This window comes from Patiria miniata, unplaced genomic scaffold (genome assembly GCF_015706575.1).
Source record: "Patiria miniata isolate m_02_andy unplaced genomic scaffold, ASM1570657v1 HiC_scaffold_22, whole genome shotgun sequence".
NCBI classification, from domain to species: Eukaryota; Metazoa; Echinodermata; class Asteroidea; order Valvatida; family Asterinidae; genus Patiria; species Patiria miniata.
The window spans coordinates 18,398,435-18,418,850 of record NW_024037061.1 but is presented as its reverse complement, the minus strand read 5'-3'; the positions used below and the strand labels follow the sequence as shown (position 1 = coordinate 18,418,850).

Here is a 20,416-nt window from a genome sequence, read left to right as displayed (position 1 = left end):
AATCATCAATGAAAGTCCCTCTTGCATTTTACATGCAATGAATGTAATATAATTCTTGTTTTGATTCTCCGTAGCCCCGCACGCGTTTACTTACCCAACGCTAGGGGCGCCCTTCCCCATAGACCAATTTGGTGACGTCATAGAGTTTCATCGAGCGCTGTGCAAAAAGCTACCCAGTGTCCTATCATCCCCATCCATATATGACGAAGTGGTTTGTCAAACAAAATTATTGCGCACCACTTCGTCATATTCTAAATAAAGCATTCACTTAGTGGCTTTAAAAGTACATCGACTCCACAGTGATCATGAAAGGCCTTTTCCCTCGACTGTGTACGAGAATTCATTGGATACATTATTGCAAAACCCGTGACCCAATGTGAGTACACGAACTACACTTCCGTGAGCGCACCAATCGTCAACCATGCGCAAGAAATGCACACAGTTAATTGTGTCGGCCTATTTCAAGTGACTTAACCGCAATACTCTTCGACGCCTTCGTTTCCTTCACCAGTTTTTATTCATGACCGAGTAGCCGGGTGTGTGCTCGGAGCCGGGGGAACGTGCCCAAACAAATTCCCAGTGCACGCATCCCCCCCCCCCCCAAAAAAAAAAACCCGTTGAGGCAAATGGAAATTCAAGCATTCTCTTTATTTTAAATGTTTCATAATAAGGTCTGCACTACGAACTTTACTATTACCAAAAAATCCATTAAGTTTAAAGACAAATGAACGTGATATCCTGACTATTTCTAGTTTTAATCCCTTTTCCAAATGTGGTTTTTTTAACACTTAAGGACGTTGTTGTATAGAAAGCATCCCTGAAATGGGAATACGTTTTAGCAGCATAAAATAATTATAACTAAATGTTCAGCCCTTACGGCAGTTCTGTTGCAAACAGTGTAGGATAACATTTTAAAATTCTGGTCAACAATCAGCTCTACCTTGGGAGATAATTATTGTCATTAGCTCATGGATACAAATAGCAACACCAAAGTGAGTATACACGTGTACATATGATAGACAAATGTGAATAGTCACTGACACCGATAGTTACTGAGCACGATCTAGATTCGTAAAAGTAATGTGACTGATTTATATCCCAAAGCACAATTTAACTATTCGAAAACATTCATAATGTAAAATCTATCACCGAGGTATTGCATAATAATAGGCTTAACTTTTTCTTTTCTCAAGTACGTTGATCGTTCTGAAAAGAACGCCCATTCGGATTAAGTCGGTATTAGGAGAGGGATCAACCAGACCGGTCAGCTTAATCAAGTCAGAATTCTGGAACCGAATGTTTTGAGAGAGGGGATGGAATCTCACGGGGTTTGTACAGGAAAATTAGGCCTTCTGAACCGTCTACTGTATGGTTCTTTTTTTTGGGGGGGGGGGTGTCAAATTCAAGGTAGCAAGTCATTCTTTAAGTGCTGTACAGAGTATAAGTTTATATGTTATAATTAGGCCTATGTAAAGTTCTGCCAAGTCATACATAAAGTCGAACACCTCTAATACCATAGTAAGTTGGGTTTTTTTTAAGACTCATCTCAAACAGCACCAACAAACACCAAACTACTTCCTTCATTATGTTTCTGGTACCCTTGTTCGAGGGCATCACCTTTATTTAATATTAAAGTGCCAACTATATATGGTTTGGGCTTTAGCTCGTGGGCAAGTCTCGAATGCACAAATTAAACACAAAGACTTTGGTTATGGCTTTCAACTTTTTTGATGCGACTGAAAAAAAAAATCAATCCAATCACCCAAACCTTGGCTTTGGGAACTCGAAACATGTAGCCAAGTGTCTACAGCCGAGACCGTGATTTCGGGAATGGAACATTACAATGTATTAGTAAATTTTATTATAAATGTATACACTGCCGTAATGTAACAACAGCTTTTGAGTAAATATATGAACACCTTTATACTAGTCTTCATTTACTAACCGGCACTTTATACAGAAATGATGCAACTCCAACTTTCATTTGATGTGCATGACCATTGAAAGTGCAACACATTTTCCATCATGTACACGTGCATCCACGTGCAGCTAAATATGAGCAAGTCCAGCCCCGAATATCATGAATGCGTCAGGTCAAAGGTCATTTATGATCTACTGAATGAGATCCTTGCACTGTTGCTTGCACCGGTTGGGGGCGCTTGAGCCTGTGGGTACTGCACCTGCTGGGCTGGGTAGGCTATGCATTGAACCAAAAACAAGGGGGACATGGACGAATTATGTTTTAATGATGAGACGACCAGATTAGGGTGGTTTGCACTCTATTAACACTAAGGGGAAAACAGCTTACCCCAGGTTGATATTGTGAAAAATTTTAAAACGAGGAAAAATGTTGCACTGAAGAGACCAAAAGCCTCTTACTTTAATATCTGATCAGTATTACTGTGCTTTCAAATATTCAAAACTGACATCTAGATGTTTCTCTTACCAACTTGTGGCTGGCCAGTGGGTATGTTGTACAAGACCGGACCCTGGGGCTGAGGAGCAGCCACCACGTGTGGAACAGCTTGGTATTGGATCTGTTATCATCAAGAAAAAATACATTTCATTGGAAACTCTCTTCAAATATATCATCGTCTAATAAAGTGCCTACTATTGCACGACTGAAGAAACAAAAATTTACCGCGAAAACTCTTTTAACAATCCGAAACACGTTTGTTTAACAACTATTATTTAAATATTTCACTTCTTGTTCTCTACTAATGACCAATTCTTGATTCCCAAGCAAATATATGGGTCATTTACTTTAATATCTGAATGTTTATTTTAGCCTGTAACATTAATTAAAGAAAATGACACAGAACTTGTTCACTAGCCACTGGCTTAGTCTATTTCTCCGTTTGTACGTCACGAGCCGTCACACGTCCTTGACAAGCTATATCACAAGGCATGTCTCACGTCAACTCACAGTAAGCTATTTGTGACAAAGGCCTTTCCTTTCCCCTTACTCATAAATTTGACTTGAAAAATAGAATTAGCTGTTGCAAACTGCTTACCAACCAAAAGGACCTATGGTATAAATGCAAAAAAATAGTTAGTGGCCTGACGTTTCGACCCTAGCAGAGTCTTTCTTGGTATTGGATCTGTTATCATCAAGAAAAAATACATTCTTCAAATATATCATCGTCTAATGAAGTGCCTACTATTGCACGATTTTGCTAACGTGCGTGAAAGACTCTGCTAGGGTCGAAACGTCAGGCCACTAACTATTTTTTTGCGTTTTTTTTAATTTGACTTTTGAGGTATTTACTCGATCTTGATAGAGGGGTGATTAACTGAAACTGCTGCAGATTCAAAACAATGCAGATACAGAGGATATTATACTCAGGGGGCGGCGGAACCGGGGGGCAGGGCCAAGTGCCCCTCTAACGGACATGAATGTGCCCTATTTTGGAAGATGGTATCAGTCCCCACCCCCTCCCACTATTTGATTTTACGGAGGCCAAGTGTCCGGTGAAAAAAAATGTCGACATTTTAGCATGTGCCCCCCCCCCCCCCATTAAAAAAATAAAACAAACAAATAAACGACGGAAGATGCAGTTTTGCTGAGCAAGTGCCCCTTTTGGTGATGCACCCAGTTTTAAAAAAGTTCCGCCCCGCTGATTATACTTGTTGTCACAACATCATGGTACGCACCACTGTCTGAGTTGTTGATCCACCATTGCAGAGTGGACCGCATGTCATGCTAGCACCGACGATGGCGACAACAAACTCCGCTAAGGCGAGAATTATCAGTGTACCATAAACACCATTGACAGCCGCCTGCATAGAATCATTGCAAGAGATACGCATTAGTTACATCATATTCACTAAGAGTATCCCACACTTCAACACATATTTTAAATATAACCTGAAGCCTGCATATCTTTGCAGCACGTTATTTTCCCTTTGTTAATATCTAGGTTAGTTTGAACTGTGTTAATTCTTTGAATCACAAATCGCTGTTTTCTTTTGATTTCAAATATTAAGCAGTGTTAACCTGACTCTCAATAATTAGTCTAGTATCTCAAGAGTAAAATCTACGGTGAAGGATTCGTTAACAAACGAATAGCTGTAAAAAAAAAAAGTACAACCCTTCGTAATTGACGAAGGCAGGAACAAGTTTTTTTTTTATTTTAATCTTAATTTGCATCTTTTAAAATTAAAAATTGTGATAACATGAACTAAGGACGTGAAGAAAAAAAAATGTCCAAACAGGAATGTATCGTCTGATGCGTATTGCACAAGATGAGACGAAAGATGAAGATTGAGATCATTAGTACACAGAACAAAGAGTATAGTGCACCAACGATCGATCCTTGTTGTACACCTGAACGAACATGTAGCCAGACTGCGGGGTGCATACCTATGTTCCCCAAAATGTATAAACCTAACCCTAGCCGTAACCCTAACCCTAAGGATTTGGGGGACCATCGGTATTAGGGAACATAGGAATTGGGGAAAATCGGGTAGACCCCGTCCACCTCGAAAGGTTGCTCCATGAGTGGGTTCCCATAAAATGAGTTGGCTTGCAGCTATCTCTGGATGCCGAACGCAGTGACCAGCCAATCGCAGTTGCCTAGTTCTGATAGTTGTAGAGATCCTTGGCAGGTTGCCATAGAGCACCTCATTCCCGACTTTGTCTCTCCAACTCACGTCTAGAGCCATCCTCAGCATGCGAGTGTATACAGGAACCACCGAGTCGAGCCTCTTGCTTTGTAATAAGAGTCCATGCCTCAGAGCCGTAGAGTAGGATGGACTCCACGGATGCACGGAATAGAGCTCGTTTGAGTTTATCCGGCATCATAGACCTCCAGATCTTCTTGAGGTTTTTGGCAAGCCTTCCAAGCCTGTGCTTTCCTTACCGTCCTTGTCTGTTGAGCTGATGTGGGGGCCCTGGCATATGAAGTCTTCTCTCACAGCTAGGGTAGTGCCGCCCTTGGTGTTGATGTTCACATCCCCAGTGTGTTAAAGCACATGACTTCCGTTTTCTTGACATTGCAGCTATCTCTCCGCGTTTAAAAACAGGCACCACATGCGCAAGTTTCTATTTTAATGATAATCCTCTTAAATGACTTCTTAATAGAAAGAATTGCGTTCTACCAACCTTCAAATCACAGAGGTCAGTCAAGAACGTAACCCCAGGATGGCATGAACTGACGAATGCCATCATGTAAGCACCAAAACTAATGACGCAGCACGCAGCCAGACAAGCCAAGATGGACATAACCATGTAGCCGATAGCCTGTGCAGAAAAAAAAAATCACACTTTTAAAAAAAATATTTGGAAAATTTGTTTGTCTATAGCTGTAATTCGACATGCATATGTACATTAACTTAAGTGGCCCTTGGATAAGCCATAATTTCATTATCATCATCATCATCATCATCATCTTGATTCATCCCACTGCTGGGCAAAGGCCTCTCCCATGGCACGCCACTTATCTCTGTCCTTGGTATGCCTATTGTTATTAAAGATTTAAATAAACTCCTCCCTTCCTGGACGTTCAAGGAAGAAACACCCGAACCCACACTGCCAAATATGGAGGCAAACCACTAACAATGGCTTACCACAACGGAACTCTTCTTACATCCAGACAATGTCCCCAAGATTCCAGCGACTACATAGAACTGTAGAAAAAAAATCAAGGTTAAATTTAAATTGCCCTTCGAAATATAATAAACCAGAGGGCGAGTCAAAAAGACAAACTCCAAAAAACACATATTTCATATTTAAAAAAAAGTAGCACTTAAAATAAAGCCGACTGAAAAACCACTTTCATATTCTACTTTTAGATGAAAAGATTTACTGAAATTGCTCAATCCGTTCAAAGTATATCACCATTTAAGCACAATGACCCTAAAACCTCTTTCGTCCAACATTGCAATTTCAAAACAAGAATCGCCGTCACGATCGTCGTCAAACATCACCAGCGATAAAGTCTCAGTTTAAAAGTAACAAAAACAATAACAAAGTCCTTTTGGAGGCCCGTCTTTTTAAAAAAATTTGTATCATTTTCTTTGTTGTTCCAAATAGTCAGAACAATTATATATATGTGGGGGCACGTAACCTCCATCTACTGTCCGGCTCCCCGGATACAGGGTTATATTTAGATTGACCTATGTTGTTGTTTACGTGTGACCTATGCAAGTGTGGCACTTGTTAACTCAATGTCCCTTCACTCTTAAAACAAGTAGGTCCATAGTTTTAGAAGGTTTTCTTTTACATTTTCTTCTTATGATTGCATAGGAGCTACAATATTATGTGTAAGTGAAAGTTCCTTTGAGCATATCATATAATTTACGGGTGTAATTAATCCGTAACAGCATTTTGTGGAGGGTGCAATAATATTTTAGAGACGCGTAGTGGTGTGTCCACATCGTGCGGGAGCGCGCAAAACAGGCACTGCTTGTCTTCCAATTTTTGGACGGCAGTCAGCTATTTTTGTAGCTGGGAATTTCTCGGTGAGATTTCACCTTTCCTTTGCTGTTTGTCAGCATAATCATGTGCTGAGCGGGAAGGTGGGTGCCTTCAAGTTCAGAACCTGTGGCAGTATGTAGGCGCGGTCTACTGAGACCTTCATTTATTGCACCTGGGGATCTTTACTGGATCTTTTTCATCCTGATCTTTACCATACGGGATCTTTTGTACTCTGATTTGCTGATGTATGCTTGTAACTTGATTCTGCTGCTGATGATTGAATAAATTCTCCATTACTTGAAGTTATAATCTGGTGATGCTGTGTAATTCATCTAGATAGCCTCCAAGTTCCAACACACTTATCCTAATTTAGTTTGGGATCGAACTCCCTTCATCATGCTGTGAAGGAAATCACAGTACTGAAATCACTTCATACATATATTTTTGGACGGAACCGGTTTTAGGGTCATTGCGTTTAATTAGTGATATTCTTTGAACGGATTGAGCAACTCTGTAATGTTTTCATCTAAAAGTAGTTTATAATTTTGGCTTTCCAGTCATTACTATTTTTGGTGCCACATATTTTGTTGGATGTGAAATATATTTTGGGGGGTTGGGTTCCAATTTTTTGACTTACCCTGTACAACAAAGGGACAAAATGACGCCCCTTTAATTTGAGGTTATAGTGCTTGAAGGTTTGACAATTTCATTAATGTTTCATTTTTCAGTCATGCCGTCTTTCATCATTAGCAAGGCATCCGACACCTGCCTTTAGAGAGGAGACAACTTTTAGCCTTCTATGTGTACACAAAATAGCAGTGTCTATTGCATCGGGTGAACCTCTTTCATTGAACGACGAAACCTTCCGGTTAACAGACGAGCCTCTGTTTCATAACCTTCAGAACACGACTCAGTGTACAGAGGTAAACGAAATAAACAACAGTTTCGATGCTAAAAAAAGTTCAGTAACAGTATGATATCATGAGGCAGTAGAACCAACAAAATGAACAACCGAGCCAAGAGCCCAACAAACAACCCCACAAACAACCCCTACAAACGAAACACTAACGAAACCAACAAACACCCCAACAAAAAGCAATCAGCAGCTGCCAATAAACAAGACTTATAGTGGCATAAACTTATTGAATATTGTTTAAATTATTTACCAAGATTCCGCACCAAACTGGGGATCCGACGTCAAGATACAGGTACACAGGGCCAAATACTGTCAGGGTGACAATCCCCAGAATGGTTGTCAAGGAACCCAAAACCACTTGAATTATTCCTGTCCATAGAATACCCTTCCAGGCACCACTTCGAGGCTGAGGGTTCACCGTGCTGAAAGTAACGGGAGCTGGTTGCATCGACACCTTGGGATTGATACAGGACGGTAAGGGTTGAGTGAAAAACGGGTGTTATGATAGTGTTGATGATAGTAAAAGGAATTTCTGATATTTTGTATAAGGCCAAAAAAAGTCCGGTTTCTGGTATGCGCGCGCGTCGCCGTAGCCATGCGCGTCGGCAATATGAAAAAGTTTGGTTTTTTTGTCAATGTAAGATGATGTCTCAAAACCGCCAAACTCGCTGGTTTGACTGGAATCCTGCTGCTGCTCAATTTTAACGTGTTTTTAGATGGGATTACGATCGAGTATAAACTTTATGTGGCCTCTCTGGACTCCCATATATTTTGCACTAAATTTAGTCTGGCACCATTTGCAGTCATCAGCCGACATTTGAAGAAAAAAAAAACAAGGAAAAAAAAAAGCCGCGTCGCAGCACCACTTTTGGGGCAAGCTCCATACCAGAAACCGGAGACTTTTTTTGGCCTAACACAGTCAACACCATAAAAACATATTTCGTATAATTGCAATAAAAAACCAACAAATAAAAAGTCAATAGTGTTTCCCCTTGTGAACTCGCGCAACACACTCCCGCGACACAGAACATGTCCTTGAGGTAGACAAAATTATTATTTTTTTCGTGCTTAAATTACCATATGAATAATAGCAATACGTACATTACATTGCAAATACCAAACACAAACTTTCTTTGTGCGTGTGTTGTCATGTATGAAGACCAGCAGTCGTGTACAGCTTGCCTGTACAAACTGGTACAAGCTATTGCAATATGGCGACGGCGTTGAAAAACTGACAGAATACCTGATTACAATGTAAAGGCACCCTAAATCTCAAAACATGATTACCTCAAGGGAGTGATGGCTTATATAATAAACATATTTTAACTGATATAAACCGTGATTTACTCAGCCCACAATATATAGGGCCCATTTGATTTCCCTTGTCACTACATGTTTACTGAACGTTCAGAATTAGTCTGTGAGTGAGCAACTGATGTATTCTGGGAAAGTTGCTGACTGGCTTACCAGTTGCTGCTGGCCGACAGGCTGAGTCACAGCCACGTAGGTAGTCATCGTTACAAAAAGTGTCTCTGGATTCTCTGTAATTCAATCAATTAATCAATTGATTAATTAATTAATCATTCAGTCTGTCTGTCGGTGTGATTCATTAATGCTTGCTCGTGTTTCAAACATGACCTCTGAAACGTAAAAAAGCTCAGAGTCCACAGAGTCCAAGCAAATGTCGGTATTCAGAGGTTCCACTCCGTATGGTTGAGCGGTAAAAAACATCTACTGAAAACGACTGCCTCTCTTGCAAGGCGCGGATAAAGACCCGCTTTTCCTTCAGAGGCAAAACAAAGTGAAAAAAAAACGCCAATCGTTTTACCTTACGATATGGAGTGCTCCTGTTTCCCCGACTAACGTCACTGACTGTCAGGTCGTACTGTGAACAAAGCGCATACCGACTGGGTTTGTCAGACGATTATTATTGCGCACCACCATACGTCATTATTCTAAATATAGCATTTGTTTTCTAAATAAAGCATTTGCTTCCCCTGCAGGGTCTGCTTCTCACTACGCCATGGCTCTTAAACAGGCAGGGGATACAAAAAGTTCCGTAACCTCTAATTTAGTTGAGCTTTCATTGGATACATTATTATAAAACCCGTGCCCTAACTAGTCATCCCTTTCGTACGTGAGCGACCACCCATAATGCGCAGGGAATGAACTTGCAGCTGAGTGTACAATACAAGTGACCTACCTTCAATGCTATATTAGGCGTACTTTTCATTCATAAGTTTTTTGTGACAGGACAATTATACGAAGCAGAACACAACAGAATGTGGGCAAAGGCCTCTCCCATGGCACGCCACTTATCTCTGTCCTTGGTATGCCTATTGTTATTAAAGATTTAAATAAACTCCTCCCTTCCTGGACGTTCAAGGAAGAAACACCCGAACCCACACTGCCAAATATGGAGGCAAACCACTAACAATGGCTTACCACAACGGAACTCTTCTTACATCCAGACAATGTCCCCAAGATTCCAGCGACTACATAGAACTGTAGAAAAAAAATCAAGGTTAAATTTAAATTGCCCTTCGAAATATAATAAACCAGAGGGCGAGTCAAAAAGACAAACTCCAAAAAACACATATTTCATATTAAAAAAAAGTAGCACTTAAAATAAAGCCGACTGAAAAACCACTTTCATATTCTACTTTTAGATGAAAAGATTTACTGAAATTGCTCAATCCGTTCAAAGTATATCACCATTTAAGCACAATGACCCTAAAACCTCTTTCGTCCAACATTGCAATTTCAAAACAAGAATCGCCGTCACGATCGTCGTCAAACATCACCAGCGATAAAGTCTCAGTTTAAAAGTAACAAAAACAATAACAAAGTCCTTTTGGAGGCCCGTCTTTTTAAAAAAATTTGTATCATTTTCTTTGTTGTTCCAAATAGTCAGAACAATTATATATATGTGGGGGCACGTAACCTCCATCTACTGTCCGGCTCCCCGGATACAGGGTTATATTTAGATTGACCTATGTTGTTGTTTACGTGTGACCTATGCAAGTGTGGCACTTGTTAACTCAATGTCCCTTCACTCTTAAAACAAGTAGGTCCATAGTTTTAGAAGGTTTTCTTTTACATTTTCTTCTTATGATTGCATAGGAGCTACAATATTATGTGTAAGTGAAAGTTCCTTTGAGCATATCATATAATTTACGGGTGTAATTAATCCGTAACAGCATTTTGTGGAGGGTGCAATAATATTTTAGAGACGCGTAGTGGTGTGTCCACATCGTGCGGGAGCGCGCAAAACAGGCACTGCTTGTCTTCCAATTTTTGGACGGCAGTCAGCTATTTTTGTAGCTGGGAATTTCTCGGTGAGATTTCACCTTTCCTTTGCTGTTTGTCAGCATAATCATGTGCTGAGCGGGAAGGTGGGTGCCTTCAAGTTCAGAACCTGTGGCAGTATGTAGGCGCGGTCTACTGAGACCTTCATTTATTGCACCTGGGGATCTTTACTGGATCTTTTTCATCCTGATCTTTACCATACGGGATCTTTTGTACTCTGATTTGCTGATGTATGCTTGTAACTTGATTCTGCTGCTGATGATTGAATAAATTCTCCATTACTTGAAGTTATAATCTGGTGATGCTGTGTAATTCATCTAGATAGCCTCCAAGTTCCAACACACTTATCCTAATTTAGTTTGGGATCGAACTCCCTTCATCATGCTGTGAAGGAAATCACAGTACTGAAATCACTTCATACATATATTTTTGGACGGAACCGGTTTTAGGGTCATTGCGTTTAATTAGTGATATTCTTTGAACGGATTGAGCAACTCTGTAATGTTTTCATCTAAAAGTAGTTTATAATTTTGGCTTTCCAGTCATTACTATTTTTGGTGCCACATATTTTGTTGGATGTGAAATATATTTTGGGGGGTTGGGTTCCAATTTTTTGACTTACCCTGTACAACAAAGGGACAAAATGACGCCCCTTTAATTTGAGGTTATAGTGCTTGAAGGTTTGACAATTTCATTAATGTTTCATTTTTCAGTCATGCCGTCTTTCATCATTAGCAAGGCATCCGACACCTGCCTTTAGAGAGGAGACAACTTTTAGCCTTCTATGTGTACACAAAATAGCAGTGTCTATTGCATCGGGTGAACCTCTTTCATTGAACGACGAAACCTTCCGGTTAACAGACGAGCCTCTGTTTCATAACCTTCAGAACACGACTCAGTGTACAGAGGTAAACGAAATAAACAACAGTTTCGATGCTAAAAAAAGTTCAGTAACAGTATGATATCATGAGGCAGTAGAACCAACAAAATGAACAACCGAGCCAAGAGCCCAACAAACAACCCCACAAACAACCCCTACAAACGAAACACTAACGAAACCAACAAACACCCCAACAAAAAGCAATCAGCAGCTGCCAATAAACAAGACTTATAGTGGCATAAACTTATTGAATATTGTTTAAATTATTTACCAAGATTCCGCACCAAACTGGGGATCCGACGTCAAGATACAGGTACACAGGGCCAAATACTGTCAGGGTGACAATCCCCAGAATGGTTGTCAAGGAACCCAAAACCACTTGAATTATTCCTGTCCATAGAATACCCTTCCAGGCACCACTTCGAGGCTGAGGGTTCACCGTGCTGAAAGTAACGGGAGCTGGTTGCATCGACACCTTGGGATTGATACAGGACGGTAAGGGTTGAGTGAAAAACGGGTGTTATGATAGTGTTGATGATAGTAAAAGGAATTTCTGATATTTTGTATAAGGCCAAAAAAAGTCCGGTTTCTGGTATGCGCGCGCGTCGCCGTAGCCATGCGCGTCGGCAATATGAAAAAGTTTGGTTTTTTTGTCAATGTAAGATGATGTCTCAAAACCGCCAAACTCGCTGGTTTGACTGGAATCCTGCTGCTGCTCAATTTTAACGTGTTTTTAGATGGGATTACGATCGAGTATAAACTTTATGTGGCCTCTCTGGACTCCCATATATTTTGCACTAAATTTAGTCTGGCACCATTTGCAGTCATCAGCCGACATTTGAAGAAAAAAAAAACAAGGAAAAAAAAAAGCCGCGTCGCAGCACCACTTTTGGGGCAAGCTCCATACCAGAAACCGGAGACTTTTTTTGGCCTAACACAGTCAACACCATAAAAACATATTTCGTATAATTGCAATAAAAAACCAACAAATAAAAAGTCAATAGTGTTTCCCCTTGTGAACTCGCGCAACACACTCCCGCGACACAGAACATGTCCTTGAGGTAGACAAAATTATTATTTTTTTCGTGCTTAAATTACCATATGAATAATAGCAATACGTACATTACATTGCAAATACCAAACACAAACTTTCTTTGTGCGTGTGTTGTCATGTATGAAGACCAGCAGTCGTGTACAGCTTGCCTGTACAAACTGGTACAAGCTATTGCAATATGGCGACGGCGTTGAAAAACTGACAGAATACCTGATTACAATGTAAAGGCACCCTAAATCTCAAAACATGATTACCTCAAGGGAGTGATGGCTTATATAATAAACATATTTTAACTGATATAAACCGTGATTTACTCAGCCCACAATATATAGGGCCCATTTGATTTCCCTTGTCACTACATGTTTACTGAACGTTCAGAATTAGTCTGTGAGTGAGCAACTGATGTATTCTGGGAAAGTTGCTGACTGGCTTACCAGTTGCTGCTGGCCGACAGGCTGAGTCACAGCCACGTAGGTAGTCATCGTTACAAAAAGTGTCTCTGGATTCTCTGTAATTCAATCAATTAATCAATTGATTAATTAATTAATCATTCAGTCTGTCTGTCGGTGTGATTCATTAATGCTTGCTCGTGTTTCAAACATGACCTCTGAAACGTAAAAAAGCTCAGAGTCCACAGAGTCCAAGCAAATGTCGGTATTCAGAGGTTCCACTCCGTATGGTTGAGCGGTAAAAAACATCTACTGAAAACGACTGCCTCTCTTGCAAGGCGCGGATAAAGACCCGCTTTTCCTTCAGAGGCAAAACAAAGTGAAAAAAAAACGCCAATCGTTTTACCTTACGATATGGAGTGCTCCTGTTTCCCCGACTAACGTCACTGACTGTCAGGTCGTACTGTGAACAAAGCGCATACCGACTGGGTTTGTCAGACGATTATTATTGCGCACCACCATACGTCATTATTCTAAATATAGCATTTGTTTTCTAAATAAAGCATTTGCTTCCCCTGCAGGGTCTGCTTCTCACTACGCCATGGCTCTTAAACAGGCAGGGGATACAAAAAGTTCCGTAACCTCTAATTTAGTTGAGCTTTCATTGGATACATTATTATAAAACCCGTGCCCTAACTAGTCATCCCTTTCGTACGTGAGCGACCACCCATAATGCGCAGGGAATGAACTTGCAGCTGAGTGTACAATACAAGTGACCTACCTTCAATGCTATATTAGGCGTACTTTTCATTCATAAGTTTTTTGTGACAGGACAATTATACGAAGCAGAACACAACAGAATGTGTTTCTGAAAATCGAACGTGTGTTTAAATCCAATGCATTTTAAACAATGTATTTCGAAACATATCGAACATGAATTTCACCACCAAAGTGCATTTTGCAAAACTGAACACATTTTTATAGACATGTTAGGTTTGTACAATTTCATTCGGTTATTGAGAAATGCATTCGAATCGAAAAGATGTTTGGTTCGTAAAAATAAATTCGGTTTTGGAAAATGCATTCGGCTGATAAAAATACATGTTCGATGTATCGAAATGGCATTCTGTTAGAAAATGTCTTAGATTTTAATACACGTTCGATTTTCAGAAAAACATTCCGTTACTCAAAATATATGTTCCAATCTTTATGACTCTAACTCTGTTTCGTATCATCAGCGTCTTTGACTAGAGCGCGCGATGCTGTGGGGACGAGCAAAAAAAATTGAAAGGCGCAGGCTCATAGGTCGTTGACTGGGCCCCAGCCCCTATACCTCGAGTCTCGAGCTACAACCTGGACGGAATTGTAAGACTGCACAGAACATGTGAGGTTTCTTAGATCCTATACTATTTTGTCGAATGTTGCGTTCACATTCTATTTGCATAGCGCCCTCTGGGGTCGAAAAGAGTGGGCCGCGCCATTTTGGAATTGTATCAATAAAGTGTTTACTCTCAAATCTGAATTGCTCTCTCTCTCTCAGTACTGGACTCTTTGTAACCTTGGACATATCATCGAGGCATGACAAAAACTCTTCACAACTAATATAACGGTACAAGTTTTGAATTTCTTTATTGACCTCAATTGAGGGCGATCAGAATCAAAACATTCTTTAAATTTTAAACCTTCCATAAAGGGTCTGCCCAACGAACTTTGCGATGGAAAAGGAAACATTAAGAATAATCAAAATGCACGTGATGTCCTGATTTCAAGGTTTAATATCCTTTCCCCAAAATATGTATTGTAAGACTAAAGGACGCTGTGATATAGAAGGCGTCCAAGAATTGAAATCAATGGAACTCAGCTTTTAGCAGCATACCCCAAGCAAAACCAAAATGAAGGTTTTGCCCCATACAGACTGTGTTCTGATACCAAAACACAATGACTGACACGATCAAACAATGATTCCTTTATCTATAATATAGTAAAACAACAACAAAAACCCAAACAATTTTGTTCAAACATCAGCTTGTCTTCGGGAGATATTGTCATTTGCAACATGTGATAGTTAGCAAAACCAAAGTGAATAGGCCTACTGTGTACATACAGGGTGAGTCAAAAAGAAAATGACCTGATGAGAAAAAGAAATATTAAAAAAAATATGCTGCTCGCTTCATTTAATATATTAAAATTACATAGAGCGCCTAGGTACATATTATTGACTAGTAGGCTAACGGTGAACATTTCACGTGATTTGCGTATTACAGGGTGGTTCAAATAAAAGGACACCCACATTTGACAGCAATTTTCACCTATTTAAAAAAAAACCTTTAATTGAAAGGGCATGACATTTTATTATGTTATGTAATGTTATGCAACAATGAACTTAAGCCGACAGCTCATTGAGTAGATAATCTTAACACTGACATGAATATGTCATGGTGGGAAGGTTTTTAATTTTTTATAAACTACGAAAACGTCCAATTTACATAGAATAACCCGTGGACAAGACTGATTTGGTGACTTGTATTCAAATTATATATCACTATTTTTGCGACTTTTACAAAGCTTTTTTCACCATGCATGGTTAAAGGCCTATACTTAACTACTATGTGAAAAAAAATATTTAAAATAAGTTTATTAAGTAGGTGACAATTGCTGTCAAAAGTGGGTGTCCTTTTTTTTACCACCCTGTACGTATGTTCACAAGCTATTTACATTTTAATACAAACACCACAAAATTCAGCTGTCCACCAATGATCATTTACTGTTCAATCACAATGAAACAAGGGTGTTTTTCTGCCTTTATGAAAGAACGAAAATTTGCATAGGAAAACGGACAAAACTCACCATCATTATTTCAGAAAAAAAGCATCACAGTTTAAAAACATAATCTGACAGTAAAAATAATGTTTCAGTCTTGACAAAAAAATTCAAAATCTCAGTTTTGTATCTGAGTGTATGTGTGTAATATGAGGTTCTCACACGACACAAGAGCTTCATAATGGCATTCCATGGACAGCCCCAAAAATTGATTGATTCCAAGAAGCAGCTCACACGTGTTGTTCGCTAATGAGAAGACTAGATTACCATTTCAAAAAAAATATAATTTCGTAATAATACAAGTTTCTTTATTCCGGCAATGATTCCAGCATGAAACAGCCTGTCAGGATTGGGTTAGGAAATTAACGACATGTTTTCGGGGGACCTATATAGTGGGTTGATCCTTTGGTGTGAAGGATTGTTAGGGACATTAGGAAAATATTTCATTTCCTTTGGGGCGAGCAGGAATGCATTTTCGTCCAATCCAGGACTCATCAGCCGCATTGATTCCGAAGAATCGGGGTAGTCCAGAGTTCGGTTTGTGACCGTTGGGTGTAAATGGGAGTGAACCCGTCGATGATGATAATAAAAGTAACCATGATGGTTTGACATATGATTGTAGGGACTGTATTTCGTTCTTCCAGTAGGAAGGAGAATTTGGAAAGCTCCTTACAAAGGTTTGAATGGACTTTGTATGTTTGAGGGGTTTGTTTCGCATGAAGTATGCAGTTCCATTTGTCTTTGAAAGTGATTAATATTATCAATGAGTGAGCATTGGGTGGGTTTGGCCGGAGTGGGAACAAAGTTTAAAACTTTAATCATGCAGGGCTATTCCCATTGATGTGGAGGGGGATGATAAATTGAATATTAAACGTTCTCAGTATAATCGTTTTTGTTTTTAACCAAAGTAGCTCGGGATTGGGTTTTATTTACTCGGTGGTTTTGTCAGTAGCGGTGGGTATAGCTTTTAGTTTTAGCTAGGTTTTTATTTGCCTTGTAGTTTTTGGTTAGTTTTCTATTTGCCATAAATGTGATAGGGATTATAGAGTCAGACACGGATTAAATCTCTTTTTTGAGCATGTGGTAGCTCAGAAAAGAGCCGTTTGTGTCTTTGTTGACTTGGTGATTTATTCACCGTTTTCTCTTTTGTCCTTTCGTTGGTTGCTTCCTGCTAAGGAAGTGGTGGAAGATCTTCAAGGCCGTTTCGATGTCTTGGTACTCGATGAGATGCCCCTTGATTTGTTCGATGGCTTGTTCTTGCTTGGTCTTGAGATTCGCCCGGTTGGTGTACTTCTGTTGTTGGAGATTTCGCAGCGTTAGCTTGATGAGCGTGATGGCTGGTGTTTTGTTGATCCAGTCCTAATTGGCTTGAAATTCGGGCTTGTGTTAGTTTAAGCTTCCTTTTAAACATGGTGGTCGCAGTTTGTTTGCCAAGTATGGTGGCGGTTCGTTCTTTGCGATTGCAGTTTTGAGTTTGCGGATCTGGGTGTCCAGGTGAGTTCGGTGATGGGCGAGTTCTTGGAGTGGAATGGTGAGTAGTCGAACAAAGCTGAAATCCTCGTCTGCCAGGCGGTGCTTGGTAGAGCACGATATAGGCCTCAACTCATACAATGTGTTTGAATTACAACCTAAAGCTTAAACATCTTTTTAAAGAAAAATATAACAGTGTATAACTTGAAGCGAAGTGTTGTTGAAGTCAATGGAAGGGGTTTAACAAGCCATACCAGCTAAATCAAGTCAACGATCTGGAATCTATATTTATTTATCGCAGAGAAGATGAGAGAGGTGCGCTACCGTGGACTGTTCCATCAAAATCAGCCCTCACCTACACCAACCAATATGGATCTAATTGTCACATTACAAGAAGAAGCTCATGTGTTGTACAGTAATGTACTGACTAGAGTACCATTTTTTTTTTTTTAATTTGGTAAAAATACAAATTCCTTCATTCCTGCAATGGTCCCAGTATGGAATAGCCTGCCAGATGTTGGTCATCCAGCGACAACAGGAACTAAGGCATTCTGCTCAAGAACACATAACTTTCTTAATAATTTGTAATCTTTCTTCACAATGTATAATGATTAACGTTCCTTTTGGTACAAGTGGGTACTGCTCTCTTTTTCAGTGCTTTTCTGTTAAAAGAAAAAAAAGTCTCACAAAATATGAATCCTTTTCGATGCCACATTGCAAAAGGTTCCATATCCAGAACCGTGAACAAATAATCATCAACACAATATTCCACATATGCCCGATTTGATCATGGCCCCTGTAAAATATATAATAGTAAAATTCCATTCTTTGAATATGCGGCCAAGAAAAATCAGATCAAGCAAATTTCTCTAGTATTTGGGAGCTCAAAACATGAAGCCAAAGTCAACAGCCGATGCTGTGATTTCGTGAATGGTACATTATTAGTTTGTTTAATATACATGTATATATTATCCATAATTATACAACAACTCTTGGGTAAATATATGAGAACTTTATATTTTGCTTCATTAATTACTATACAAATTAAGCATCCGTTCTCCAACATTCTAACCTTAATTTGGTGAAAATTAGTGTTAATCCAGGACAACATAATTGCATTACCTATTTCTCGAAGCATGACTCCTAAAAGCTAAATGTAATGAGAAAGCATTAATATATAAATATGTGGCTAGCTCAATTTAATAAACATAGGGCGATTCAGTACATATTATTCACTAGTAGCATTGAACATCATTTTGCGCGCTATGTTCACAAGTAAATATATTTTTAAACTGCTCTGGCCGAACGTTAACAAAGTTCTGTTACTTGTCGAAGCCTGATTTCTTTACCAGCTGTCTTGTCGCATGGGGTAATAAATATATTTTATGTATTTCTTGGTCATTTAATACCAAGTAAGTCAATTTGAATTACAGCATGACTAAGGGAATAAATATGTACTCCGTCGGTATTTATCACTCTGTTTAATACCACTTAGAGTCTGGGTGCTGATAATTACCCGAGCCGGAGGCGAGGGTAATTATCAGCACCCAGACTCTAAGTGGTACTAAACAGAGTGATAAATACCGACGGAGTACATATTTATTCCCATTCATAAATACCTTTTCGGTAAGAAAAAATCATATAATTCGTTCAAAACATCCCGATTTTGTTCAACAAATTCACTTTATGCTTTTTGAATTATCCCCCTGCAAAATAATGGAGTGTTCAGCTGGCGAGTAAGATGAAAACTACCCTTTTATGGAGATTGACGCGCGCGTAACATGTTCTGCGCGATGTCACGCAGAACGCACCTGGCGCGTTGCGTTTTGAATTTAGAACTATAAAATTCTAACTCCCTGGTAGTGTTGCGCATGCCTACGTGAGGATTGTGAAAGTTCAACCAATGAAACGATAAGAGGCACTGGATTTTTAGGAGTCCACATTTTATTGTGACACTGGAAAAGTGTTTAAGACCAGCTAGCCATGTCTTTATTATCCGTTTAATACCGGCCACGTGACGGGCTCTCGAACAATAGGAATGGCTAAACTGTCTGAGGTATTTATGAATTAGGGGTTAAGGAGTCCTTTTCATTATTGTATACATGTATTTCTAAATAAATAACCTGTACAATATTAATCAATGAAAGTTATCCCATCTTTTGATTTAGCTTTTAAATACACAGAATAAATATATCATTTAATCTGATTTATATGATTATTGACCTTTATTGCTTGGTCAAGTGTCTTTTGTTTAGTATCATCTCGATAGTTAGAAAATAATAGATGACAATTTTAATTGGTTAAAGACCTGTTGATGTTATGCTTTGTCAACTACCCAAACGGTTTAATTGAAGTAATTATTGTCGTTAGTTTTATTTATCATATTTTATTTTATCTTAACCAATCATTCACTTTTATCTCATACTTAATGCAACTCGATCAATTAACTTTAATCTTTTTAACCTTTCTTCTCTCTACTTTGCTACTTGTTATAAATCTACACTTTGTTAACTGCTTAAGAACTATACATTTGTATATAACCGAGTGATGTTGATTGTAATGTAATAACTTTTTGTGAGTTGACGGTGGGGTGGCGGCGGTGAAAATTTGATTCTGTCAAGCACAAAATGGCTGCTGGCCTGTTGCTGGCACAACTATCAATAATGAAGCTGTACACGTATATATCTCTGTGTATGTCTGGGATGTACAGGCTTCATTGTTTTTTTCCATTGTGAAAGATTTTAGGCTTTGCATGGCGCACGAGTATCGGTATCGTTTCGGTTTGCGGTAACACCATTGTACCTATGATTTGCATTTCCATTGTTATATAGCCTTTTTAGGATTCAGTTCCTGTTTTGTTACGTGTAATTCTTCTATATGTGCCAGAAACAAGTCAAAACTCTTGTTGGGTTGTGATGCACTAAATAGAATGACCAGTCATCTATAAATTGTATTAAGTGTTACTTAATTTATGTTTTAATACACATAATACAAAATTGTGATATCCTGCCTTCAAAAATGACCGAAATATTGCAAAGGAAAACAGACCAAAAATCACCATCAATATTTCAGAAAAAAATCCTCACAGTCTAAACACAAAATCTGACAGTAAAAATACTGTTTCATTCTTGATCAAAATCTCAGTTACATCTGAATGTAT

At 39.1% G+C, this 20,416-nt stretch overlaps 2 protein-coding genes across 2 annotated transcripts; both read right to left on the bottom strand.

The window, feature by feature from the left end:
- Positions 1-1,588: 1,588 nt before the first annotated feature.
- LOC119730616 lies at positions 1,589-9,248 on the bottom strand. The gene is made up of 8 exons (XM_038203602.1): positions 9,163-9,248; positions 8,802-8,875; positions 7,585-7,788; positions 5,569-5,628; positions 5,105-5,242; positions 3,655-3,780; positions 2,447-2,537; positions 1,589-2,197 (listed from the first exon to the last, which is right to left on the bottom strand). The coding sequence occupies exons 2-8, from the start codon at positions 8,847-8,849 to the stop codon at positions 2,106-2,108; spliced, it is 759 nt and encodes a 252-aa protein (XP_038059530.1). The 5' UTR covers positions 8,850-8,875; positions 9,163-9,248; the 3' UTR covers positions 1,589-2,105.
- LOC119730144 lies at positions 8,992-13,458 on the bottom strand. Its single transcript, XM_038202917.1, has 5 exons — positions 13,373-13,458; positions 13,012-13,085; positions 11,795-11,998; positions 9,780-9,839; positions 8,992-9,117 (listed from the first exon to the last, which is right to left on the bottom strand). Exons 2-5 carry the CDS (start codon positions 13,057-13,059, stop codon positions 8,992-8,994), a joined length of 438 nt encoding a protein of 145 aa, XP_038058845.1. The 5' UTR covers positions 13,060-13,085; positions 13,373-13,458.
- Between the last annotated feature and the right edge of the window lie 6,958 nt (positions 13,459-20,416).

Excerpts from the sequence above, each read along its gene's own strand:
- LOC119730616 (XM_038203602.1), bottom strand. The coding sequence starts at position 8,849 with ATGACTACCTACGTGGCTGTGACTCAGCCTGTCGGCCAGCAGCAACTG. Across the intron at positions 7,789-8,801 it reads CTGTCGGCCAGCAGCAACTG|GTGTCGATGCAACCAGCTCC; the intron begins GTAAGCCAGTCA and ends ATCAATCCCAAG. Across the intron at positions 2,198-2,446 it reads CACTGGCCAGCCACAAGTTG|CCTACCCAGCCCAGCAGGTG; the intron begins GTAAGAGAAACA and ends TTCAATGCATAG.
- LOC119730144 (XM_038202917.1), bottom strand. The coding sequence starts at position 13,059 with ATGACTACCTACGTGGCTGTGACTCAGCCTGTCGGCCAGCAGCAACTG. Across the intron at positions 11,999-13,011 it reads CTGTCGGCCAGCAGCAACTG|GTGTCGATGCAACCAGCTCC; the intron begins GTAAGCCAGTCA and ends ATCAATCCCAAG. Across the intron at positions 9,118-9,779 it reads GTAAGAAGAGTTCCGTTGTG|GAAAAGCGGGTCTTTATCCG; the intron begins GTAAGCCATTGT and ends TTGCCTCTGAAG.